General features: G+C 46.2%; 1 protein-coding gene across 49 annotated transcripts in view; it reads right to left on the bottom strand.

Annotated features, from left to right (window-relative positions):
• LOC134927837 (uncharacterized) overlaps positions 1–27,895 on the bottom strand; it is a 1,188,393-nt gene that overhangs the window by 354,856 nt on the left and 805,642 nt on the right. For 28 of the 49 annotated variants that reach the window (XM_063922861.1, XM_063922855.1, XM_063922854.1 and 25 more), the window contains 2 exons: positions 6,069–6,098; positions 5,712–5,744 (listed from right to left, as the gene is read on the bottom strand). In XM_063922861.1, coding sequence (XP_063778931.1) covers positions 5,712–5,744; positions 6,069–6,098 — 63 coding nt within the window. Of the gene's footprint in view, positions 1–5,711; positions 5,745–6,068; positions 6,099–12,119; positions 12,145–15,317; positions 15,408–27,895 lie in introns of those variants that run through there. The other 21 variants (XM_063922841.1, XM_063922857.1, XM_063922868.1 and 18 more) reach the window with 4 other exon arrangements.

The raw sequence follows: 27,895 nt of genomic DNA, 5'->3' as shown, positions 1-27,895 counted from the left end.
TGAATAAGTGTGGGAATGACTTCACTGGGAATACCCTTACGGGCTAGGATTTTACGCTCAACCGCCATACGCAGCCGTGGTAAGTCCTGATACACGCACGGCCCCTGTTGTAAAAGGTCCTCACGCAGAGGAAGAGGCCAGGGATCTCCTATGATTAATTCCTGAAGCTCTGGATACCAGGCCCTCCTTGGCCAGTCTGGGACAATGAGGATCGCCTGGATCTTAGTTCTTCTTATGATCTTTAGAACTTTTGGAATGAGGGGAAGTGGAGGGAATACATTCACCGACTGAAACACCCACAGTGTCACCAGTGCATCCACTGCTATTGTTTGAGGGTCCCTTTACCTGGAATATCTCTGAAGATTCTTGTTGAGACGAGATACCATCATGTCTATTTGAGGTACTCCCCAATGACTTGTCACCTCTGCGAAGACTTCTTGGTGGAGGCCCCACTCTCCTGGATGGAGATGGTGTCTGCTGAGGAAGTCTGCTTCCCAGTTGTCCACTCCTGGAATGAAAATTGCCAACAGAGCTTTTGCATGTCTTTCTGCCCAGAGGAGTATCTTTGTCACCTCTGCCATTGCCACTCTACTTTTTGTTCCGCCTTGACGGTTTATGTAAGCTACTGCCGTTACATTGTCAGACTGGATCAGTACAGGCAGATCTTGAAGATGTTCCGCTTGCAGAAGGCCGTTGTAAATGGCCCTTAACTCCAGAACATTTATGTTGAGACAAGTTTCCTGACTTGACCATCTTCCTTGGAAGTTTTCTCCTCTTGAAACTGTTCCCAGCCTCAGAGGCTTGCATCCGTGGTCACTAGGATCCAGTTCTGTATCCCAAACCTGCGCCCCTCTAGGAGGCGAGAGCCGTGCAGCCACCACAGAAGTGATACCCTGGTCTTGGAAGACAGGATTATCCTCTGGTGCATGTGTAGGTGGGACCCGGACCACTTGTCCAACAGGTCCCATTGGAACACTCTGGCATGGAACCTGCCAAACTGAATGGCCTCGTAGGCCGCAACCATCTTCCCCAGCAACAGAATGCATTGATGGATTGACACTCTTGCTGGTTTCAGAATTTGTTTGACCAGACTCTGAAGTTCCAGAGCCTTTTCCACAGGAAGAAAGACTCTGTAGTTCTGTTGAAGAACTGTCATGGAGAGTGCAACGTTTTGGACTAACTGGTCCCTGGATCTCGCCTTTATTAGGCGATCGTCCAAGTATGGGATAATTGTGACTCATTGCTTGCGAAGGAGAACCATCATCTCCGCCATCACTTTGGTCTATCCACGGCTCCAAGGATTTTCACCAAACGGCAACGTTTGAAATTGATGACAATTCTGAATTGCAAATCTCAGGTAAGCCTGATGCGGAGGATAAATGCGAACATGTAAGTACGCATCTTTTATGTTCACCGACACCATAAAATCCCCTTCCTCCAGACTGGAGATCACTGCTTGGAGAGACTCCATCTTGAATTTGAATCTCCGTAGGTAGAAATTCAGGGATTTCAGGTTTGGGATTGGTCTGACCGAGCCGTGCAGCTTCAGGACCACAAACAGGCTCGAACAAAAACATTCTCCCTGTTGTGACTGAGGAACCTTGACAACTTGATTTTGACACGATTTTCGTATTGCGTCGCAAACTACCTCCCTGTCGGGAAGAGAAGCTGGTAAGGCCGATTTGAAAAAACGGTGAGGGGGGACGTCTTGAAACTCCAGCTTGTACCCTTGGGATACTATTTGTAAAATCCAAGGGTCTAGGTTCAAACGAACCCAAAACTGACTGAAGAGTTTGAGACGGGCCCCCACCGGTGTGGACTCCCACATAGGAGCCCCAAGGTCATGCGGTGGAATTAGCAGAAGCCTGGGAGGACTTCTGCTCCTGGGAGCCTGACAAGGCTGGGGATAGTTTACCTCTTCCCCGTCCTCAGTCAGGAAGGAAGGAAGGAAGGACGGACGGACCTCGGCCCTTTCTGAATTTATTGGGCCGGAAGGACTGCATCTGATAATGTTGCGTTTTCTTTTGTTGTGGAGACGCGGTAGCCGTAGAGACCAAATCAAGGCCATCTCCAAATAAGGCCTTACCTTTATATGGTAGAGATTCCATACTTTTCTTGGAGTCAGCATCAGCATTCCATTGGTGAATCCACAACGCACGCCTAGCGGAGACAGCCATGACATTGGCCTTTGATCCCAAAAGACCAATATCCCTCGAAGCTTCCTTAAAGTATCTTGCAGCATCCTTGATATAACCCAGCGTCAAGAGGATGTTATCCCTGTCTAGGGTATCTATATCAGATAAGTCATCTGCCCACTTTTCAATAGCACTACTTACCCATGCAGACACAATGACAGGTCGGAGCAGTGTACCCGTGGTCACATAAATTGACTTCAACATAGTTTCTTGCTTACGATCCGCAGGATCCTTAAGGCCTGCCGTGTCAGGTGACAGGAGAGCCCCCTTTTTAGACAAACGAGACAAGGCCTTGTCCACAGTGGGAGGTGACTCCCACTTTTCCCTATCCATCGAGGGAAACGGATAAGCTGCCATAATTCTTTTGGGAATCAACTTTTTCAAATAGCGTGTTCAGTGCATGAGAGGGAGGAAACGTTATCTCAGGTTTCCTTTCTTTATACATACAGACCCTTTTAATCAGGGATAGACGGGTCCTCAGTGATATGTAACACATCTTTAACCGCCACAATCATGTACTGAATGCTTTTTGCCAATTTTGGGTCTAACCTGGAATCGCTATAGTCGACACTGGAATCAGTGTCCGTGACGGTATCAGTGTCAGCCAACTGGGCCAACGTACGTTTTTGTGACCCTGAGGGGACCTGATTTTGGAATAACATCTTCTACAAATTTCTTCCATGCCTGGGTCTGCGACTGAGACTTATCTAGCCTCTTACTAATAAGAGCTACATTAGCATTCAAGGCGTTCACATTTACCCAATCAGGTGTCGACGGTGCCGACAGGGACACCCCCGCAGCAGTCTGTGTCCCTAATACGGCCTTTCCCTGGGAAGAGCCTTCAGCCTCAGACATGTCAACACTTGTGCACCAAACACCCACAGAAACACCGGGCATATAGGGGACAGACCCACAGTAAACTTTGTCAGACACACACAGAGACGGAGGGAGTTTGCCAGCTCACAACACAGCGCCTAATCACCGATTCTGAAACACTAAAGAAATCCCCAGACCTGCAGTGCTTAAATATATATATATATTGCACCAATATTTGTGCCCCCCTCCGTTTTGCACCCCGATACTAATTCAGAAGTGTGAGGAAGGAACAGAGTCTCTGCAGCCTATGTAGAGGAAAATGGCGCCGAGCTGTGTGAGCAACGAAGCCCCTTAATGGCACGCTTCAGTCCCACTTTTTTTTTTTTTTTAACTATATTTATACTGGCAGGGGTTAGGACAGTGCCTAGGCACTTATGTCCCCCTCTTGCCAGTTTATTTTGAGGCTTTTCCCCTGCGCCCTGTAGTGCTGCTGCATGTGAGGGAGCATGGCGCGCAGCGTGCGATCGCTGTGCGGTACCTCAGAAAGCCGTCACTGAAGTCTACTTTATATTCTACTCACCTGTCTCCTGACTTCTGGCTCTGTAAGGGGGGTGACGGCCGGCTCTGGGAGCGAGCATCTAGGCGTACCTAGCGATCAAACCCTCAGGAGCTAATGGTGCCCTGTAGCCAGAAGCAGAGCCTTTGAACTCACTGGACGTAGGTCATACTTCTCTCCCCTAAGTCCCACGAAGCAGGGAGACTGTTGCCAGCAGTTCTCCCTGAAAATAAATAACCTAACAAGTCTTTTTCAGAGAAACTCAGTAGAGCTCTTCAGAGTGCATCCAGTCTGCCTGGGCACAATTCTAAAACTGGAGTCTGGAGGGGGGGCATAGTGGGAGGAGCCAGTTCACACCTTTTCAAAGTCTTAAAGTGCCCATGTCTCCTGCAGATCCAGTCTATACCCCATCGTTCTAATGGTGTCCCCAGCATCCTCTAGGACGTATGAGAAAAGCAGCTAGACGTTTTGGCATCTGAAATTTACTAGGAGTGCTCCATGCTTCACGCACAAGTTCAGTGAGCTGAACTGATGGAAGAAATTCAGCCTTAATTACCTTCTGGTATTTGAATACCGGTGTTTTAGGCATAAAAGCTGGCTCCTCCTCATCTATTTGCAGAAATTTTTTTAACTGCCCACACTAGCATGGGTACATACACTGTAGAATGACGTTCCTCCTCCCCTGAGGGGACTCTGGGAGAGAGACGTCTGCCTCACTTGCCTCCCCAGATGATACATCAGAATCTGAAAGCTGTGGAGACCTATGTGCTTTGGCGTCTGTCACCCTATGACATCTGCTGAAAGGCGACAGAAGTTTGAGCCAGAGTCCAGACTTAGTGAGATAGTACATGGGAGGAGGCATGAAAGGCACCGATAAAGCAGGTTGTAACTGCTGTGGGAATCCCATTGGGATAGGCAAAGAGGGAGCTGCTAAGCTCTCCACTATCTGCGTCTACACCTGTGAAAGAGGAAGACACCCATGGTGGGTCCAGAACAGGGGCTGGTGGGGGAAGGCTGGTGAGGTGCAATATAACAAGATGCACACAGAGCATCCTGTACAGTGTCCTGAGGGTATAATCCTGCTTAACAGGACCTGCATGAGACCAGCATAGGAGCAGGAGCCTCGTTACATTTACTTTGGAAGACATAGCAGCAGTAACGCAATAGCACTCAGTGTCAGTGTATAGCAAGTATTGTAATGTGACAACCTTCACAAATACGATGTAAATGTGAACTGTGAATCCGTATTCACCTGTATCTAGGGTTGTAAGAACATAAAGGATAGGTATAATGGACAGCATAACTAGCATAAGTCACATACAATGCATATAAAATATACAATTTCAATGGGCACTAAAATCAACTACTCAGACCACAGTGGCTGGTAGGATAAAGCGCTGCATAACCTGGCCCTTGAGAGAAGTATACAGTGGGTCTGGTTCCAGCATTCAGAGATCTGCAGCTTCAGCACTGGTAATAAAATGGCTGCTGCGCGTCTTGAGTGGGAAGGAGCAGCTCAGAGGCGGGAGGCTGCAGTGGAATTGCGCTCTGAGCTGGGAGAGCTGACCTCCCTTGGCCTCTAAAAGTATTCCAGCACCAGTATAGTAATGCCCTGGCGGACTAGTGGGTTCACTGATAGACAGGCACCCACATCAGCACCTCCGGTCCAGCTCCGTGACCGGAGAGGAGACTGCAACAAAAGATGCAGGGTCCCCGCCTTACCTTCACCTCCCCCCCCCGTTCTCCGACTGAAGTATATGGGTCCCAGGGAGCAGGCTAGGTGAGCTTTGTCGTGCCTGCCGTAATCACCAGTCCACTCACTGGTGTTGGAGGAGGAGCAGCAATGCCGGCGTCCGCAGTACTGCCTATTGCTGCTTGCACTAGGTACAAAAAAAAATAAAAAAAAAAAAAAAAAATGAAGATTGGGGCTGCTTTAAAGCAGCCACACTGTTAAATGGTGCATCCGGCTCCAAATCAAAACTAGATAGCCTGGGCTGGGGGCAGGGTATAGGGGCAAAAGTACCAGAGTTTCCCGATAACTCAAAAGCTTGAACGGTTTGGCGTCATGTTCTATCCAACTGCCTACACCCTAAGGTTATGCCGGGGGATCCTTATGGGCCCTGAAGAATAGTAATTTTATATACCTGGAACCCTTGTGGTGTCCATCTTCTGCGTTTCTAAAAAGAAAAATTGTAATACTGGATGTAAAGGACCGCTCACATTTAGAAGGAAAAATTCTGTACGTGTTAGTAATAGCATCATTCATAATGACTAGGTGATGCAATCAAGTATTCAAAGTTAATGAGGGAAAAAAAATATACTACTACTACTACTACTACTACTACTCATGCAAACTAAAATGGAATCACTATGAACCATGTTGTAGTTCTCCAAATAATGGAAAAGTAATTCCTCTGAAAGTATTCTGGATAAATGCACCACCATATCCATGTATATAAAAAGTACACATATCTATATACAAAAATATAGATTTTCTATACCTGGAATCCTTGTGGGGTTCATCTGGTTTCCTAAAATGTAAAGAAATAAAGCTGTAACATAGAAACATAGAAACATAGAAACATAGAATTTGTCGGCAGATAAGAACCACTTGGCCCATCTAGTCTGCCCCTTTTTTTTTTTTTTTTTTTATTCTTTTTTTTTATCACTAACCTTATTTGATCCTTATTTCTTTGTAAGGATATCCTTATGTCTATCCCATGCATGTTTAAATTGCTCTACTGTCTTAGCCTCTACCACCTCTGATGGGAGGCTATTCCACTTGTCCACTACCCTTTCTGTGAAATAATTTTTCCGCAAATTTCCCCTGAACCTCCCCCCCTCCAGTCTCAGTGCATGTCCTCGTGTCCTATTGCTTCTCTTCATTTGGAGAATGTTTCCCTCCTGGACTTTGTTAAAACCCTTCATATATTTGAAAGTTTCTATCATGTCCCCCCTTTCCCTTCTCTGCTCCAAACTATACATATTGAGATTTCTTAGTCTTTCTGGGTATGTTTTGTGATGTAGGCCATGCACCATTTTAGTTGCCCTCCTTTGTACAGTTTCTAATGTATTAATATCCTTTTGAAGATATGGCCTCCAGAACTGAATACAGTATTCTAGATGTAAGTTGTAATGTAAATGGGGATATTCAAATTTAGAAAAAATGTTTGCATTCACTAATTTTAGCTGCTTTAAATCAATGGTAGGTGACACCACACACAGAGGCCAGGTCAGAGTGCTTCCTCCAGCGGTTGCTAAGCAGTGTGACATACCGTAATCATGGGTAATGAGGAAAAGGAATGCCAGGAACATCATGTGGAAAATGTAGTTGCAAGCATTTTGTGGTACTCCGAATAAACATACACGTATATAACGTACAGGTGTATCTATATACAAAATAGTAATTCTCTGAGAATTTCTAATATATTACAGCTATTGAACTTCCATTAGTTGACCATTTGTGGCTCTCTCCCATTATAAGTCCTCTGTCTTCTAATATGCTTTCTTCCACTCATACCTCTTAATGTTCAGGATCAGCTGGTCATCCTCCCTGATGAGCCTGTACAGTTGGCATGTTTAGAGGGGTAACCTTATAGCGCTACTAACTCTATGCTACTTCCTTCCAGCTTTTCTATTACATCTGTGCCCAATACTCCCTACCCACTTCAGACCTATCAACTCTGACCCTGGTTTAAAGAGGTGATTAAGCTACATGGTCCTAATGGCACATCACCAGGCACCCATCCTCTCAGCTTATGTTATGTACTGAATCCTGTGCCTCCTACTTTAGCCAAGATCCATTTTCATTTTGTATATTACTTACAAGTTTTTTTAGATTAACATTTATTATCTGAGCTGGAGATTGCTTCTGTTGAGGTCTTGGAAACCCAGGATCCTTCACCTGTTGACGCGATGTATGTTCAGAAGTTAATCCCTGATGGGACATCACAGGTTCAGAAGCCCCCGGTTCTGGACATCCAGTGCACATGTGAGACTTTCGCTGACGAATCACAGACAAAGACCGTACCTTTGAAGGCATCTCGCCTACGTGAGCTAGTCATGGATAAGCTAGTGGCAATACAGGAGTCTACTTCTGAAGTCATCCAGGAACCTGCTTCTGAAGGTGATCCCCTCATGTATGAGGAGGATAAAGGTGCAAGATTTCGATCTTGGGGTTGTTGCACCCCGGCATGATCCACCACGAGAGGTTCAAGATCCAATTGCTGAACTGGGACAGTTCATAAAGGACTCACTAAGTAAGGAGCAAGAACCTGTCTCAGAGGAATCCCATTTCTGAGGTTGCTCTACCCAGGGAGAATTCTCTATACGAGACACGAGAGCTGAAAACCTTGAGGGGAGAGTTCCAAAAGCTGGCCCCAAGTAACAGCCAGCTAAAAGAAACCGTGAAGGAGATTCATAAACTACGGAGTCAAATAAGAGACTCAAATGGGTTATGTGCCAGTCATAGAACGGCAGGAGTCGGTGACTAGGGTCAAAGATGAGAGATCGGAGGACGAAGCAGTCACATTAATGAAGGAAATGTTATTAAAGCTGGAAAGACTGAAGGAAGCACTAAAAGCTGAACAAATTAAAGGACTTTGAGACTCGGGACCAGTGCCTCACTTTGAGGGAAAAGGGTGGGGGCAAAATTGGACCATGACCTCAGAGCAATTTAAGTCAGGGCAGAAACTAGGTGTTACCGGTGCCTAGAGCTTGGCCATAAAAGGTTGAATTGTCCATATAGGCCAAGACCAGTGAGGGCCGAGGTGACTACTAGGCCCAGAGTGAGCTTAAAAACCTTCCCCAGTCCAGAGTTGGTTAATGACAGGTGTCACAAACACCCAGAAAAGAATGAAGCGACTTCCTCAGTAGCCAGTAAATCTGAGCCCGATAAGGGAAACATCCCTAAAGGTGGAAAGGTGAAGAGAAGGGGAAGTTTAGTGGGCAACAGGGCCTCAGAGGTGTACTTGGGAGAGGAACTTGGGACCCAGGTGTATGGGCCCAAGTTACGTCCCTAAGATTTGTCAGCCCAAAATAACTGGCAAATGTGAAACCTTGCCAATGTCACATGCCGCTTTTCTGAGCCAGGAAAGGCTGAGGGAAAGGGTATGTGGCAGGAGAGGTACTTTGCCACCTGGAAACAACCATAGGGAAGTGTGGATGGACCGGGTTCCCATCCATTGGGCCCAGACCAGGTCTTATAGGCTTCTTAGCCTAAGAAGCTGCTTCATCAGCCAGCACCTGGCTGCTGGGTTTAAAGCAGAGTCTCTCCCACTAGTCAGGGCTCCTGAAGGCAGTTCGTGTCCAAAATACACTCGATAGAGCATTTTTATGTGCTACAGGCAGTGATGGACTGTTTTTAAAAATGAGCAGGTCCTGCAGAGCGCACTGATCAGTACGCGCTGCAGCCGGCAATAACAATGGTCAGCGTCTCCCCAACCAATTACCACCTACTCATTCAATTTAAATCTAGTTCTCTAAGAGGTGTGGCTTAACTACTACAGCAGATCAGCTGTACTGCCTTTACAGTGGCTGCTTCTGCTTTGCTGCAACCAGGGCCCTGGCGACCACCCCAGCCTCCCAGCAGCCGCTTGGATATTACAGCGGGCTACCGCTGATGATTGCAGGGCCTGCTGCCTCTCTCCGGTGAGCCAGCTCTGTGAGAAGACAGTTAGCCTGTCTGAACCACGGCAGCATGTAATCGGCCCTGCAGTGTCTGTTGAGCTTCCCTTTTGCCTCCCCTAAGTTTTGGTGTGATCCACAGGAGCCCCTTGTTTGTGGAGACGCTGAGCCTGCTGCAGTGCTAGAGTCTGCATCGGGCATCCTCCTCCCCGGGCTCAGCCTCGGAACCCAGGTCCCTCTCACACCCCATTTCCTTAAACCACCATGCAGCATTGTTGGTGGTGCGGGCCCCTCCAGCAGCCTGTGCTCCATCCCCAGTCATCCATCAGTCAGCTATCTGCATGCAGGAGGCCAGGGAAGTGGACACTGTCCTGGACAGAAGGGAGCTGGAGGTCTACACCAGCTGGGGCTGTAGCTCAAGCTAGAGGCGGATAACAGTGACCCGGCTGGGGGCTCCCAGCAGGAGGAAGGTCACCACTGCCCCAAGTGCTGTCTCTTACCCCCCTCTCCCTAACCCCAAATACTGTCCCAGCTACTATCCTGATCACCCCCTTACCCCAAGCACTGCCTGCTCCTAACCACCTCCTTGCCCTCCAGTGCTGCCCTAGCTGCTATCTAGCAGCACCCCTCAGTACTGCCAACCCCTAACCCCTTCCCTACCTCCCCCAGCACTGTGCCCGTTATCTACCCTTACCCCCTGCTCTACACCAACTTCTCCCTGCCTTTATCCCCAGCTCCACCACAACTGTTACTATCAACATAGCTCTGAAACTTTTAGTGTGGTGGTGGCGTGAAAAAACAACCCTCAAGAATAAACAAACAGTGATCAGAGAAGAATTGGAAGCCACTGGCTTAGAGTATATAAAACAAATAACTTATCTGCACTAGGAATCATCAGGTACTTTAATTATATGGAAAAATAAATATTTGTTCATCAAGTTGTCTTAAGGTACATACACAGTGCGATAGTCAAAATCGTAATTAAAGTTAGTGCATATTGCACCGTCCGTACACAGCTTGTAATGCCGATGCACGGTCCCACAGGATCGGCATCACAAGAAAAAATAGACCGTGCAGGCAGCCCAACATTGATTATATCAGCGGGGCCAGGCTCCAGCCCCGTCAAATAGCCAACGTCTGGCAGTACGGCGCATCGCAACGTTTGTACACACCATTAAAGAAGCAATCCCATCAGACGTTATTTTGAGAAGAAAAAAAAAACCACCACAGAAGTCTGTAAATATCTTTTTGCCTTGGTTTATATTTTCAGAATATTAACGATTGATAATTTAGCAGATATTATTAAATTGCTAAATGACTATGGCAAAAACCACATGATATATAGATCAGTGTGAAAAGCCAATCTAAGATCTGTTTCACTGTGACATCCTCCCCTTCCTTTTCCCTTGTCTGCAATCACACAAGGGTGTTTGTGTCTGGCAGCCATTAAGTAGCCCCAGAGATTTTGAAATGGAGATAATGATTTGTAGCAGGCAAGAAATAAACCCAATGCATGCTTGCTAATGGGCTACATATTCAAATTAAATAAAAACTCTGTGGGATTGCTGCTTTAATAAATTAATCTTAAACTGTAACACGTTATTAAACATGGTTAATGTGTGGCAGAACAATGGTTTCCATTCTTCCCATATCTACACACCTGAAACAGATGCTTAGCACCAGTCAGGTCAAGAGATGTTGCCCATACAAACCAATCAGATCCTAGCCAACATCTTGAAAGTGCTAGATAAATTAGTAGAATCTGATTGGTTGCTATGGGACACATCTCCACTTTTAAAAACACGTGCCTTAGTAAATATACCTAGATGTTTTTATTATACAAGATTAGAATACATAAGCCCAAGTGACTTACATACAGAGCTATAATACTCTTCCCACCCAACGTGTTTTTTGTTCAACTCTCTGTACATGACATTTGATGTAAGACCCAGCACAACAGAAAGGAAACAGTATATTGGGTGTATAGATTATTAATCCTTCCATTAATGTAAAGTTATGTGGATAAAATGAAGATGAAAAAAATACACTTAAAAACAAACCTTAAATTAAAACACAATCCCAAGAATCCAAAACAAGGCTGGACTTGTTCCATATTACAATGTCTGCTTCAATCATACACTCTGGGATCAGAGACAACTGAATGTAATGAATAAATGTGATGAAGCTACTAGCGTCTACTTAAAGGCTCATTTCTCCTAAAAGGATCAGCAGTACTGAATATTGAGCATGATTAATATCTCTTGCTGTTCTACATGAATAGATGAGTGACAGACTATTGAAGGACTTCTTATAATACGATAAATCCAATTTACTGTTTGCTTTTCCTTGTATGGTTAATGCAGTGCCAGATAATTAGCCCATGATTTATTTGAATCAGACCTGTTGCTTTGACCCCACCCAGAAGAGGTGAATTCATTCGGCACTGATTGTCGTGACTACATTGTATGTTTCGTATATCAAAAACTAAGTAACAATCCACCCAGGACTTCAAACACTGCAGGAAGCACACCTGCAGATGGTATGCAGTCAGCATAACGATAGTCTGGATCCAGGCTGTCGCAATACAGACACCAGGATCCTGACAGAGCCACCATACCGCCGCCGGTATACCTGTGAGGTAGGAGTTTTCCCCTCTATGGGTGTCAATGTCACCCATCAGGGGGAATAGAACCTGTGGCAAGCATAGCTCGCCATCGACCCTGCAAGGGACTTCGTTGCGCTCATCCCCTTGCTGGAATTCTGCAACTCGGGATGCCAATGTCGGGATCCTGACGTTCGGCATCCCAGGCGGCAGGATCTCATATCGATCCCCTTCAGATAACCAAATGGCAAATTATGTAGTATATAAAATGGACTAAGATGCTTAGCTGCAAGGACTGAAGTAAAAGTTAAAATATTACACTTACCTCGCTTCTTGAACGCACTTGGATTCTTTAAAATGAAGATGAAAATCAGTCCCAAAACAAAAGAAAAGAAACAAATTAACCTCAAGATGACGCCAGCATTAAGAATTACTTGGAGATCTACAATAAGAGCTAACTTTTTCCATTTAGAAAATAGGAGAAAGTTCAAGCCTTTATTATAAATTTAGGAAGAATTCCATCTTGCACTTTCTAGATTTTACCTGAAAAAAATAAATAAAGAAAAAAAATAAGAAAAAAAAAAATGGAATATAAGGCCTTTCAGTGTTCTCCCCAGAAAGCCAAGCAGCATTATGAGTTTTCCCAGGGAGGGGGGGGAGGCCTAAGCAGCAGCCAACTGTGCTCTCTTCACCCCCCCCCCCCCCCCCCTCTCCCAGGCTGTTAGTCTGCAATGCTGGCTGCAGCACAGGGCGAACCAGGAATGAGGTGGAAGGGGACAGCCGGGACCCCCCCCCCCCCCAAAAAAAACAGTGGAGGCTCCGTACATGGAGCATTTCTATTGCCAACGCTGGCCTCTGCGGCTGGCGCCAGTGTACTCCTCTCCTCTGTATGTCAGGCTAGCCCTGGGTGAGCTGGGCAGTGTAAATAAAAAAAATAAAAAAAAATAAAAAAAGGTTGGGCTTTGTGCCCATCAAAAAGGACTAGGGGAGGACACTCACTTTGCGCCTCAATTAAAAAAAAAAAAAACAAGAAAAAAAAAAAATACACAACAACAAACTATTGAAATTCAATAATGAAACATTTGCAATTTAACCACCAATGAAACATAAGTTCCTGGCGATATGCCAATGTCCAACGCAATGATACCAGGCAGTCGTGTCAGTTACCAGGATCCAGTGTTAAAACCAGTTTGTGTTTAACTTTATGCAATCCTAATACTTCATGTGGCCAATTCATTAAAAATAAGCCTTTAGAAATAATGTTCCATTTTATGAAGAAAACAATGAAGACATGGGTTGAGATCCTAAAAGTCTATCTCAATATTAGATGTATAGATAGGGAAGAAGTGTCTAAAAATCTTCCAGTGCTATGATGTTCTTTTGTTTCTTGTAGGGAAATGGTGATACTACAAAGCACATGGTGATTGTGTTGGAGTGAGAGAAAATAGTTTATTCGGTTTCCTCCTTACTCCCTTGCAAAGATTTACTTTTTTTTTTTTTCTCGGTTTTGGAGCTTGGACATTTATTTCCAGTTTCTCAGATTTCACAACATTCTATGTACATAAGAGCAATGCTGTTAAACTAGCAAATCGTGGACCAATCCAATATGTTAAGATGGCAAGTCTTGGTTTTATAGGCAAACCAGAACTAGGTTTCAAGTATACCTTCAATGAACAGGAGGGTTGCAAAGCAAATCAGAAGCAACTCACGTACAGGACCGATTGAGGCATTTAGAAGGATCCACCTTAACGTTTATATTTAATTCTTGTGTTACTGGTCATTTGATTGGTAGGATGCTGTAGAGGAAATGAGAAGTGGTTGGCATTCCTCAAGCTTGTCTGTGTATTCGTAACAAAAACTTCAGCCATTATTTGCATGACGGTGCTTGTAGCAAAGTTCACAGCATGTATACAGCCCTTTCCATAGGACATGGTTGTTCCCGCTAAGATATTTTAGCAGGGTGTCGCAAGCTGTTCATTTTTGTAAAAGGAGAAATGTTTCTGTCCTTTCCAAAACACAACACTGAGTGACAGCAGTATAAATAATACGGTCGCTCCTCCTCATGGTTGCACTGCGTCCTGCAAAGCACAACGCAACACACAGCAACCTGAAGTGCTACCAATGATCCACAGTGCAGTGGGCTGGAACTCCAGCTTCACATACAATTCACGTGATCTGGACCGCGCTGCCAGAAACTCCCACCACAGTAGAGCTGCAGGCTTCTGGCTCCCCTACCACAACGTGTGAGGATACAGCCTGTATAGTGAGTAGTGAAAAATGTTAGTACTTATTGTGAGATATTAAGGGTTTTTTCCCCATTACATCTCTTCCCGTTCACTTGGAACAAATTACGGCTGCCTGTCCACATATTATTCCACTTTCTGTGCAGTTCTCCCAGACTTCCAGATATGTGACATGCCCGGTTAGTTGACTGAAAGCTCACCTTTTAAAATGGCATTAATGAGACAGTCTAGATAACAGGGAACTGTGACATGTTTTAATTTAAAAATTCAGTGGTGCCTTGGGAGAATAGAAAAGTTTCCCCATCTCCTATGCAAGCTCTCCAAAATCCATTCCGTGTAAAATCAGACCCGTGGACTGTCCGTATTATCTTGCTCCATTTTTCAGCTCCAAAAATAAGATTAAGGATTAGCTACTAGTAAATGCCTTCAGTAGCTGAATATCTAAAAAAAAAAAAACAGTCCAAAAGACTAAGGAAAGAACCAATTGCCTAGTATTTCTCATGACCTTTATAGTCACATGAAACTTCCCTAAAAGAGAATCAAAGCTGAAGAAAACTATAAATGAACTGTAGCCCATAACATCCAATCACATTTATTTTGTCAATTTTCCAATAGTGAAAAATCTAAGCAAACGTCTGATTGGTTGCTATAGGTTATAGATCTGTGTGTGTACCAATTTTTAGACTTATAAGTCATGATATAATACTCTGCATCCCTAAAAGGCCAAAAGCTTAAACTACTCTGCCAGTTTATTTGGAGTGCTGCTTGTTCAGGATTTTAAAATGGTGCCTAAAATCAGGGATAATGGACACACTTTACCCATAGGAAGCATTGCTCTCTGCATCCTCCCCTTCTTCAGCATCCCACAGCCCCAACAATAGGCAGAGGCAGGGAGAGGACTGACAGAGCCCACGGAAATAATGGATGCATTTAACAGACCCTTTTGATAAAGGAGCTGCAGGTAGGATTTTCGCACCCTAGACAAGAATGCAGCTCTCAAATTAGATTAAACTCCATCCAGTCTTCCAAACTAGATTTCATACTGTTAAGTTCATCAGCTCGTGAAAAATAGCCAAGAAATGCAGACAAACTTAACCTTGGATGGGAACACTCAAGAAATATGACAGTCATGCCATTATTTTCAAAATTGAAAAAAAATCAGGGAATTCATGCGCAGTTTATGCGGAATCAGTGGGTTCCTGCGCCTGAAAGAGACAATTTTATTGAATAGCCTTTCCCGGTGTCACATGGATTTTAGTCACAAATTAGAAGTACCCTACCTGAGTCATTGCTTTTTCCACATCTTCATGATTTGTCTGATGCAAATGTATTTTATAGTTCTCAAAAGAATTACAGGAGAAATTGCAGCCCTGCACAACAACAAAAAAAAAATAATAATTAATAATTGACATTCCATAACAAGCATAAACTCTGAAAAATATTTATAGCATCAAATGAGATTTAACTTGCCCAGATACAAAGCACTATCAGCTAATAAGGAGCCCTAACAGTTCATGTACTACTTATCTCCTAGATGATGCATAGTACTATAGCCCCGACAAACTTTTAGCAAAGCGAAGTCAGCATCAACACCGCTGTGCATCGTCTGCACAATGTCACTTACATATTTAATGTCTGTTGAGATATGACCTTGGCTAAAACTTCATATAATATATACATACTAGTGTGTTACTAAACAGGCTTAGCCTAAGCCGTTTACCTTCATTGCTATGGGGGCGGGGTATTCAATTAAGTGCCATTTTCGCACGTTTTAGAATCCCTTTTCGCCCATGTATTTTAACCTCTTTTACTGAATTGGTAAGGGGCGAACACGGACACAAAAATGCACGTAAATTTGTCTTGACACATGGATTGCCTGCGAATTTGTCGATCCATGTGCTTTTTGCCCGTGCTGGATTGTTCAACCAGTCGAAAAATCGGCACGAGCATTGAATAGGGAGAGTGTAAATTGCTCTAAAAACGGTTGAAAATTGGTTGAAAAAAACGTCAATTGAATAACCCCCTATGTGTTTCATTTTTGACAAACAAGTAACATATACACTCGATTTCTGTGCGATATGCAGATGGAAGGCAATACGAAACTGCATAAATCACACAGAGATGACCATCCATAGCAACTATGGTAAGAGATTCTATAGCATTAACCATATTTCCAAAAATATATTTGATTATTGCAATGTGAAAACACATAATATAAAGTGAAATACTGTAATAAATATACGGTAAATGTATAGATATATTGTATTTATAAATAATATTAATTATATACCAAACTGGGATACTCCCAATATATAGGGATGATCTTGTGAAGAAGAAAAAAAATAAGAATTTACTTACCGATAATTCTATTTCTCATAGTCCGTAGTGGATGCTGGGGACTCCGTCAGGACCATGGGGAATAGCGGGCTCCGCAGGAGACAGGGCACATCTAAAAAAGCTTTTAGGTCACATGGTGCGTACTGGCTCCTCCCCCTATGACCCTCCTCCAAGCCTCAGTTAGGTACTGTGCCCGGACGAGCGTACACAATAAGGAAGGATCTTGAATCCCGGGTAAGACTCATACCAGCCACACCATACAACTTGTGATCTGAACCCAGTTAACAGTATGATAACAAAACGAAGTAGCCTCTAAAAAGATGGCTCACAACAATAATAACCCGATTTTTGTAACAATAACTATGTACAAGTATTGCAGACAATCCGCACTTGGGATGGGCGCCCAGCATCCACTACGGACTATGAGAAATAGAATTATCGGTAAGTAAATTCTTATTTTCTCTAACGTCCTAGTGGATGCTGGGGACTCCGTCAGGACCATGGGGATTATACCAAAGCTCCCAAACGGGCGGGAGAGTGCGGATGACTCTGCAGCACCGAATGAGAAAACTCCAGGTCCTCTGTAGCCAGAGTATCAAATTTGTAAAATTTTACAAACGTGTTCTCCCCTGACCACGTAGCTGCTCGGCAAAGTTGTAATGCCGAGACTCCTCGGGCAGCCGCCCAAGATGAGCCCACCTTCCTTGTGGAGTGGGCCTTTACAGATTTAGGCTGTGGCACGCCTGCCACAGAATGTGCAAGTTGGATTGTGCTACAGATCCAACGTGCAATCGTCTGTTTAGACGCAGGAGCACCCATCTTGTTGGGTGCATACAATGTAAACAACGAGTCAGTTTTTCTGACTCCAGCTGTCCTTGAAATATATATTTTTAATGCTCTGACAACGTCCAGTAACTTGGAGTCCTCCAAGTCGCTAGTAGCCGCAGGCACCACAATAGGCTGGTTTAAGTGAAATGCCGAAACCACCTTAGGGAGAAATTGAGGACGCGTCCTCAATTCTGCCCTGTCCGAATGGAATATCAGATATGGGCTCTTGTATGACAAAGCTGCCAACTCTGAAACTCTCCTGGCAGAAGCCAGGGCCAACAGCATGGTTACCTTCCATGTAAGGTATTTTAATTCTACCGATTTTAACGGCTCAAACCAATGAGATTTGAGAAAATTTAGAACCACGTTCAAATCCCACGGTGCCACTGGAGGCACTATTGGGGGTTGTATATGTAGTACACCTTTGACAAAAGTTTGTACTTCAGGCACTGACGCCAATTCCTTCTGGAAGAAAATTGATAAGGCCGAAATTTGAACTTTAATAGACCCCAATTTTAGGCCCATAGACAATCCTGCTTGCAGGAAATGTAAGAATCGACCCAATTGAAATTCTTCCGTTGGAGCCTTCTTGGCCTCACACCACGCAACATATTTTCGCCAAATGCGGTGATAATGTTGTACAGTCACTTCCTTCCTAGCCTTAATCAAGGTAGGAATAACTTCCTCTGGAATGCCCTTTTCTTTTAGAATCCGGCGTTCAACCGCCATGCCGTCAAACGCAGACGCGGTAAGTCTTGGAACATACAAGGTCCCTGCTGAAGCAGATCCCTTCTCAGAGGTAGAGGCCACGGATCCTCCGTGAGCATCTCTTGAAGTTCCGGATACCAAGTTCTCCTTGGCCAGTCCGGAGCCACCAGTATCGTTCTTACTCTTTTCCGTATAATTCTCAGCACCTTTGGTATGAGAGGCAGAGGAGGGAACACATACACTGATTGGTACACCCACGGTGTTACCAGAGCGTCCACAGCTATTGCCTGAGGGTCTCTTGACCTGGCGCAATACCTGTCCAATTTTTTGTTGAGGCGAGACGCCATCATGTCTACCTTTGGTTTTTCCCAACGGTTCACAATCATGTGGAAAACTTCTGGATGAAGTCCCCACTCTCCCGGGTGAAGGTCGTGTCTGCTGAGGAAATCTGCTTCCCAGTTGTCCACTCCCGGGATGAACACTGCTGACAGTGCTATGACATGATTCTCCGCCCAGCGCAGAATCCTTGCCGCTTCTGCCATTGCACTCCTGCTTCTCGTGCCGCCTTGTCGGTTTACGTGGGCGACTGCCGTGATGTTGTCGGACTGGATCAACACCGGCTGACCCTGAAGCAGCGGTTTTGCCAGACTTAGAGCATTGTAGATCGCTCTTAGCTCCAGTATATTTATGTGAAGAGACGTCTCCAGGCTTGACCACACGCCCTGGAAGTTTCTTCCCTTTGTGACTGCTCCCCAACCTCGTAGGCTGGCATCCGTAGTCACCAGGACCCAGTCCTGTATGCCGAATCTGCGGCCCACTAACAGATGGGCAGTCTGCAGCCACCACAGGAGAGACAACCTTGTTCTTGGTGACAGTGCTATCCGCTGATGCATGTGCAGATGCGATCCGGACCATTTGTCCAGCAGATCCCACTGAAATGTCCGTGCATGGAATCTGACGAATGGAATCGCTTCGTACGAAGCCACCATCTTTCCCAGGACTCTTGTGCATTGATGTACTGACACCGTTCCTGGTTTTAGGAGGTTCCTGACAAGTTCGGATAACTCCCTTGCTTTTTCCTCCGGGAGAAACACCTTTTTCTGAACCGTGTCCAGAATCATTCCCAGGAACAGCAGACGAGTTGTCGGGGTCAATTGAGATTTTGGAAGATTCAGAATCCACCCGTGTTGCTGGAGCACTACCTGGGTTAGTGCTACACCGACTTCCAGCTGTTCTCTGGACTTTGCCCTTATCAGGAGATCGTCCAAGTAAGGGATAATTAATACGCCTTTTCTTCGTAGAAGAACCATCATTTCGGTCATTACCTTGGTAAAGACCCGAGGGGCCGTAGACAAACCAAACGGCATCGTTTGAAACTGATAATGACAGTCTTGTATCACGAACCTGAGATACCCTTGGTGTGAGGGGTAAATTGGGACATGCAGATAAGCATCCTTTATGTCCAGGGACACCATGAAGTCCCCGTCTTCCAGATTCGCTATCACTGCTCTGAGTGACTCCATTTTGAACTTGAATTTCTGTATGTACAGGTTCAAGGATTTCAGATTTAGAATAGGTCTTACCGAACCGTCCGGCTTCGGTACCACAAATAGTGTGGAATAATACCCCTTTCCCTGTTGTAGGAGGGGTACCTTGACTATCACCTGCTGAGAATACAGCTTGTGAATGGCTTCCAAAACCGACGTCCTTTCTGAGGGAGACGTTGGTAAAGCAGACTTTAGGAACCGGCGAGGGGGAAACCTTTCGAACTCCAGCATGTAACCCTGAGATATTATCTGCAGGACCCATGGGTCCACTTGTGAGTGAGCCCATTGATTGCTGAAAATCTTGAGTCGACCCCCCACCGTTCCTGGGTCCGCTTGTAAAGCCCCAGCGTCATGCTGATGGCTTTGTAGAAGCCGGGGCGGGCTTCTGTTCCTGGGCAGGGGCTGCGTGCTGCCCTTTCTTACCCTTTCCTCTGCCTCTCGGCAGATAAGACTGTCCTTTTGGTCGCTTTTTATAGGAGCGAAAGGACTGCGGCTGAAAAGACGGTGTCTTTTTCTGTTGTGAAGGGGTCTGAGGTAAAAAGGTGGATTTGCCGGCAGTTGCCGTGGTCACCAGGTCCGAAAGACCGACCCCAAACAATTCCTCTCCTTTATATGGCAATACTTCCATATGCCTCTTGGAATCCGCATCACCTGACCACTGTCGCGTCCATAAACTTCTTCTAGCAGATATGGACATCGCGCTTACTCTTGATGCTAGAGTACAAACATCCCTCTGAGCATCTCGCATATAAAGAAAAGCATCCTTTAATTGCTCTAGAGTCAATAAAATACTGTCCCTATCCAGGGTCTCAATATTTTCAGTCAGAGAATCCAACCACACTACCCCAGCACTGCACATCCAGGCTGAGGCTATTGCCGGTCGCAGTATAACACCCGTATGTGTGTATATACTCTTCAGTGTAGTTTCCAGCCTCCTATCTGCTGGATCCTTGAGGGCGGCCGTATCAGGAGACGGCAACGCCACTTGCTTTGATAAACGTGTGAGCGCCTTATCCACCTTAGGGGGTGATTCCCAGCGCGCCCTAACCTCTGGTGGGAAAGGGTATAATGCCAACAACTTCTTTGAAATTAGCATTTTTCTATCGGGGGTAACCCACGCTTCATCACACACATCATTCAATTCCTCTGATTCTGGGAAAAATACAGGTAGTTTTTTCACCCCCCACATAATACCCCTTTTTGAGGTACCAGTAGTATCAGAGAGCTGCAAAGCCTCCTTCATTGCCGTGATCATATAACGTGTGGCCCTATTGGAAAATACGTTTACTTCCTCACCGTCGACACTAGATTCATCTGTGTCGGTACCCGTGTCGACTGACTGAGGTAAGGGACGTTTTACAGCCCCTGACGGTGTCTGAGATGCCTGAACCGGTACTAACTGGTTTGCCGGGCGTCTCATTTCGTCAACTGACTTTTGTAATGTGCTGACATTATCACGTAATTCCATAACCAAAGCCATCCATTCCGGTGTCGACTCCCTAGGGGGTGACATTACCATCATCGGCAATTGCTCTGCCTCCACACCAACTTCGTCCTCATACATGTCGACACACACGTACCGACACACACAGCAGCCACACAGTGAATGCTCTATTGAAGACAGGACCCTCCTAGCCCTTTGGGGAGACAGAGGGAGAGTTTGCCAGCACACACCAAAAGCGCTATACAGTATATAACAACCCTAGAAGGTGTTGTTTTTATATATGCGCTCTCAATATATATTTATATCGCCAATTTATGCCCCCCCTCTCTTTGTTACCCTGTTTCTGTAGTGCAGTGCAGGGGAGAGTCGTGGGAGCCTTCCTCACCAGCGGAGCCGTGCAGAAAAATGGCGCCGAGTGCTGAGGAGAATAAGCTCCGCCCCTTTTCCGGCGGGCTTTTCTCCCGGTTTTTCTAATAAACTGGCCTGGGTTAAATACATACATATAGCCTTAATGGCTATATGTGATGTATTTATTTGCCTCTAAGGTACTCTATATTGCTGCCCAGGGCGCCCCCAGCAGCGCCCTGCACCCTCCGTGACCGAGATCCGTGAGCCGTGTAGCAACAATGGCGCACAGCTGCAGTGCTGTGCGCTACCTCTATGAAGACTGAAGTCTTCTGCCGCCTGTTTCCGGACCTCCGTTCTGCCGTTCTTCAGCGTCTGTAAGGGGGATCGGCGGCGCGGCTCCGGGACGAACCCCAGGCTGACCTGTGTTCCGACTCCCTCTGGAGCTCAGTGTCCAGTAGCCTAAGACTTCAATCCTCCTGCAGGCAGGTGAGTTGCAAGTCTCTCCCCTAAGTCCCTCGTTGCAGTGCTCCTGTCGCCAGCAGGAGACACTGATTAGAAACCTAAAAAAAACTTTTCTAACTAGCTCTTTAAGAGAGCCACCTAGATTGCACCCTCTCGGACGGGCACAAAAACCTAACTGAGGCTTGGAGGAGGGTCATAGGGGGAGGAGCCAGTACGCACCATGTGACCTAAAAGCTTTTTTAGATGTGCCCTGTCTCCTGCGGAGCCCGCTATTCCCCATGGTCCTGACGGAGTCCCCAGCATCCACTAGGACGTTAGAGAAAAGAAAAATGCGACATCCCATTACATACCAGGGTATTGCCTCACATTGTGTTCATTTGATGTGAATGTGAAATTTACCATGCATTCTGTATATTAACATCACATGTATGACACAATAAGAAAGTCATGGTAAAACTTAACTTCGTTAACTTTTTCTTCGAGGTACATGCAATCCACAGGGTTAACCTTGGGGTATGATCTGCTGGAGACCAGGACTGGCAGGGGACAGAATGTCAACAAGTATCTGAAAGACCACTGGGTGTAGAGACCACTCCCCGGCGTGAAAGTCCTGTCGACTGAGGAAGTCCGCTTCCCAGTTGAGGACTCCTGGAATGAAGACTTCGGATATGGCCAGGAGGTGGAGTTCTGCCCAGGCGAGAATCTGTGTCACCTCCTGCATCGCTGCCCTGTCGATTTATATATGCCACTGTCGTGATGCTGTTCGATTGGATTTGAACCGGAGCACCTTGGAGCAGGGTCTGGGCCATTAGTAGGGCCCAGTATACAGTTAAAAATTCCAGTATGTTGAGCAGAAGTTCCTTTTCCATCACCAGCGACCCTGAAAGGAGTGACTGCCCGTGACAGCCCCCCCATCCACTGAGACCGGTGTCCATGGTGAGGAGTGTCCACTGTGGGATCCAGAATGGTCAGCCATTGTTTAAGTTATCCGTGTGTAACCACCATGACAGAGATGCCCGAAGAGATCGGGGCAGAATCAAGGTCTGGGATTTCACCATGTCGAATACGGAGACCATGGGGCCTAGTATCTGCATTGCCGATTGAATCGAGAGTTTGGTGAACATCCTGGGGGCTGTAGACAGTGCGAAGGGAAGAGCCTGGAATTGGAAATGCTGTTGCAGAACAGCAACGTGAAGATATCATTGATGACAGGGTGCAATAGGAACATGGGAGGTACGCATCCTGAATATCTTGGGAGACCATATAATCTCAAGGTCGCATAACTAGAACAATGGAACGTAGAGTTTCTATATGGAATCTGGGGACCTTGAAGTACTTGTTCAGCAATTTCAGATTCAAAATTGGATTTGGGGTTCCATTTAGTAACATGGGGTATAGACTGGTCCACTAGGAGCCATGGGCACTTTAAGAAACTGACAGTGTGTGCCGGCTCCTCCCTCTATGCCCCTCCTACCAGACTCAGTCTAGGAAACTTTGCCCGAGGAGACGGACATACTTTGAGAGGATAAAAATAGTGGCGAGATTCCGAACCAGCACACAAACAGAGGAAAGATAAGCTAACAACTTTATACAGTAACAGCAACAGCTGAACCAACAATACTTAACCAAGTAACAGTGCAGAAAGAACGAAGCACCGGGCAGGCACCCAGTATCCTCTACGAAAAAAGGATTTACCGGTAAGTAATTAAAATCCAATTTTCTATTACGTCCTAGAGGATACTAGGGTTCTATTTAGTACCATGGGGATGTACCAAAGCTCCCAAACCGGGTGGGCGAGTGCCGAGGTTCCTGCAGAACTGATTGGCCTCTGCGGACCTTCAGTTTGGTCAAAGTATCGAACTTACCAAACGTGTTCGAACTAGACCAAGTAACCGCTCGGCAGAGCTGTAAAGCAGAGACACCCTGGGCGGCTGCCCAGGAAGAACACACCGACCTAGTAGAGTGGGCCTGTACAGATTTTGAAACTGGCAAGCCTGCCGTGGAATAAGCATGCTGGATAGTGAGCCTGATCCAGCGTGCAATTGTATGCTTTGAAGCAGGACACCCAATCTTATTGGGATCATATAAGAACAAACAGCGAGTCGGATTTTCTGTGACGAGCTGTCCTCTTTACGTATACCATCAAAGCCCTCACAACATCCAAAGACTTTGAAGTAGCAAAAGTGTCGGTGATAACCGGAAACACAATAGGTTGATGTGAAACGCTGACACCACTTTCAGAAGAAATTGCTGACGAGTTCAGCTCTGTCCTCATGGAAAATTAACTAGGGGCTCGTGAGACAAAGACCCCAGCTCCGACACGTCTTGCTGAAGCCAAGGCCAACAGTGTGACGGTCTTCCATGCAAGTTATTTTATGTCCATATCCTGTAATGGCTCAAACCAATCCGATTGGAGGAACTGCAGCACCAAATTGAGATCCCAAGGTGCCGTGGGAGGCACAAAGAGGTTGGATGTGCAGAACACCTTTCAAAAACGCCTGGACCTAAGGGAGAGAAGCCAACTGAAACTGAAAGAAAAAACTGACAAGGCCAAAATCTGGACTTTTATGGAGCCCAGACGTAGGCCCATATCCACACCTGCCAGCAGAAAAAGCAGGAAACGTCCCAGGTGAAATTACATCGCAGAATAAGTTCTGCTCTCACACCAAGAGACGTATTTCTTCCAAATACGGTGGTAATGTTTAGACGTTACAATCTTCCTGGCTTGGATCATAGTGGGGATAACTTTGTTAGGGACCCCTCTTCTGGCTAGAATCAGCCGTTTAAACTTCCATGCCGTCAAACGTAGCAGCGGTAAGTCCTGAGACGAACAGGCCCTGTTCCAGAAGATCCTCGCGAAGAGGTAGAGGCCACAGATCTTCGAGGGGCATCTCCAGAAGGTCTGCATACCAGGCCCTTCTTTGCCAGTCCGGAGCAATTAGTATTGCTTGAACCTTTTCCCCGTCTATTCTTTGGAGAATTGTTAGAATCAGAGGAAGTGGAGGCAACACGTACACCCATGGAAACCCATGGACTTGAATGGCCCGATCCTGAAGATAAAAGAGGCCTGCAGAAGGACGCTGTATATGGCCCAGAGTTCCAGAATGTTGATTGGAAGGACAACTTCCTGGCTTGACCATCTTCCTTGAAACTGCACCCCCTGGGTGACTGCTCCCCGACCTCGGAGGCTTGCGTCTGTGGTTAACAGGATCCAGTTCTCAATTCCAAACCTCGACGGAGGTGTGAGGTCTGTAGCCACCACAGAAGGGAGATCCTGGCGTATGGTGGCAGACGAATCCTCTGGTGCATGTGAAGATGCGATCCGGACCATTTGTCCAACAGATTGAGCTGGAAGAGTCTTGCGTGAAACCTTCCGTATTGAAGCGCCTCGTAAGAGGCCACCATTTTCCCCAGAAGGCGAATGCATAGATGCACTTATCCGGGTTCTTCTTCAGGACATCCCGAACCATCGACTGTATTACCAGTGCCTTTTCCAACGGAAGGAACACTTTCTGCGACTCAGTGTCTAGTATCATTCCCAAGAATGGGAGCCTCCGTGTTGGCTCTAGGCGAGATTTCGGAAGGTTCAGAATCCACCAGTGATCCTGGAGAAGTTTGGATGAGAGGCCAATGCTGTCCAGCAACCTCTCCCTGGACAGCGCCTTTATCAGAAGATCGTCCAGATATGGAATTATGTTCACTCCCGGTTTGCGGAGGAGAAACATCATCATCTCTGTCATCACCTTGGTGAACACCCTCGGTGCTGTGGAGAGACCAAGTGGCAGCGCCTGGAACTGGTAGTGACAGTTCTGTAGTGCAAACCGTAGATAAAGCCTGGTGAGGAGGCCAGATCGGAATGTGAAAGTACGCATCCTTGATATCCAGAGACACAAGGAATTCTCCTTCCTCCAGACCCGAGATCACCGCTCTCAGAGACTCCATCCTGAACACTCTTAAGAACGGGTTCAAGGACTTGAGGTTCAGACTTGGTCGTACCGAACAGTCCTGTTTCGGTATTAAAAACAAGCTGTAATAGTACCCCTTGTTGTGTAGAGGAGGTGAAACTGGAACAATGACTTGAGTCTGTACCAGTTTTGAATGGCCTGCTGTAAAGTTATACTTGCCTCTTGTGAAGCTGCTAAGCCTTAATTGAAGAATCTGTTAGGTGGGAGCTCTTAGATCTTATTTCCCAGGGCTACAGACTGGAGTTCAATTACCCAGGGATCCTGGCACGAACTTGACCAGATGTGACTATAGAATTGTAGTCGTGCTCCCACCTGACAGACCTCCAGGCATCGCGGTCCACCGTCATGCTGGAGGCTTTGAGGAAGCAGAGCCTGAGCTCTGTTCCTGAACACCTGCAGTTGCTGGTTTGCGTGGTTTACCTCTTGCACCACTGGAGGCTGTAGAAGCACCTCTGGATTTTCCCTTAAACTTGGCTGCCCGATGGAACTGTAAATTTGAAGCTGAATAAGCTTTCCTGGCTGGGGGAGCTGCGGAAGGAAGATACGTAGACTTACCCGCAGTAGTTTTGGAGATCCATTTGTCTAGTTCATCTCCAAACAAGGCCTCTCCTGTGAATGGTAGGCCTTCCACGCCTTTCCTGTAGTCTGCATCAGCAGTCCACTGGCGTAGCCACAAGCCCCTGCATGCTGACACTGCCATAGCGGTGGTGTGTGCATTAAGCAAACCAATCTCTTTTATGGCTTCCACCATAAAGTTCGTAGAGTCCTGTATATGCTGCAGGAGTAAAACATACCCCCTAGACAAGGAATCTAACCCCTCAATTAGGTTACCTGACCATTTAGCAATGGCTTTTGTGATCCACGCACATGCAATAGTGGGTCTTTGGGCCACCCCAGCAGCTGTGTACAATGATTTGAGGGTAGTCTCAATTTTACGATCAGCTGTATCTTTTAGGGAGGCTGCACTAGTGACAGGCAATACAGTTTTTCTTGACAGCCTAGAGACTGATGCGTCCACTATCGGTGGATTTTCCCATTTTTTCCTATCCTCAAGAGGAAAAGATGAGAGCAACCTTTTAAGGATTTGAATTTTCTTACCAGGATTAACCCATGGTTCTTCAAACAGGGTATTGGGTATTCAATTCTATTGACGCAGGAAAAGTGACGGAGGACTTTTTTACATTAAAATAAGATTCATCACACTCCTGACACTTTATCAGGAATTTGCAGAACATCTCTGATAGCCTCTATTCCCTGTGACAGAGTAACAGAGTAGCATCCCCCTCACCATCATCCAAGTCTGACCAGTCAGTCAAACTGCAGGATATGGGACAGAGATCGTTTTTGCGGACAAATGGGAGGGGATTGAGATGCTGGTTTGGGGACAGTCTCTATTCATCAACTCATCCACAGTCTGTCTTAAGTATTGCGTCTTTCTCATTACGGAATAGCTTTGTAGAAATATTCGAGATCATTCCCTTAATGGAATTAACCCATTTTGGTTCAGCCCGCTATTCTGGGAAGGTGCACTGTCCTGAGTACTCAGTAGTGAGCCCCCTGGTGAAGAGGAACACTCCGCTGTACAAGAAATACCCTCTTTGCCTGACATAATGTAAATGTTACAGCACACATACATACACAGGAAAAGGTTAAGCACCATTAACCCACAAAGAGCCCTTTAGGGAGACACAGTAATTTGGAGCCAGCCCCCACTGCGCATGCCAAGTTTAGCCAGGTCGCAGACTAAGTACCCTGATAGAGGACTTAGTACACTAATAGTGGCTCCCCCCCTGCTATGACCCCCTGGTACCACTGAAGTAATCTGGAGTCTCACTGGAGGAGCTGCGCGTCACTGTCAGTCAGCTTCTGTGTCCACCGCAAAGGGAAAATGGCGCTGGTGAGCTGCTGGATCCTCTCACAGTGAAGCCCCGCCCCTTCAATGGCACGTGGTCTTCCTGCTTTTTTTATACTGGCTGAGGTAACCTGTTGCTTAAAATGGAGAGCAAACCGTTTCAAGGCTGCTTTTGCCAGTGTGGGTACTGTGTACAGTGTACGGAGACGCAGCTGTGTACTGTGTCTGGAGACGCAATCCTCCCCAGTTAGAAGCAGTGTGTCTCCGTACCCTCATCTCACCATAATGGCAAGTGACCCGCTAGTCGGGATGCCGGCTTAGTACTCACCACTCTTTCTTCTGGCTCTGTTAGGGGTGGCGGCGTGCT

This window comes from Pseudophryne corroboree, chromosome 5 (assembly GCF_028390025.1).
Source record: "Pseudophryne corroboree isolate aPseCor3 chromosome 5, aPseCor3.hap2, whole genome shotgun sequence".
NCBI classification, from domain to species: domain Eukaryota; kingdom Metazoa; phylum Chordata; class Amphibia; order Anura; family Myobatrachidae; genus Pseudophryne; species Pseudophryne corroboree.
The sequence above is the reverse complement of the archived record's forward strand: the minus strand, read 5'-3'. Positions and strand labels throughout refer to the sequence as shown.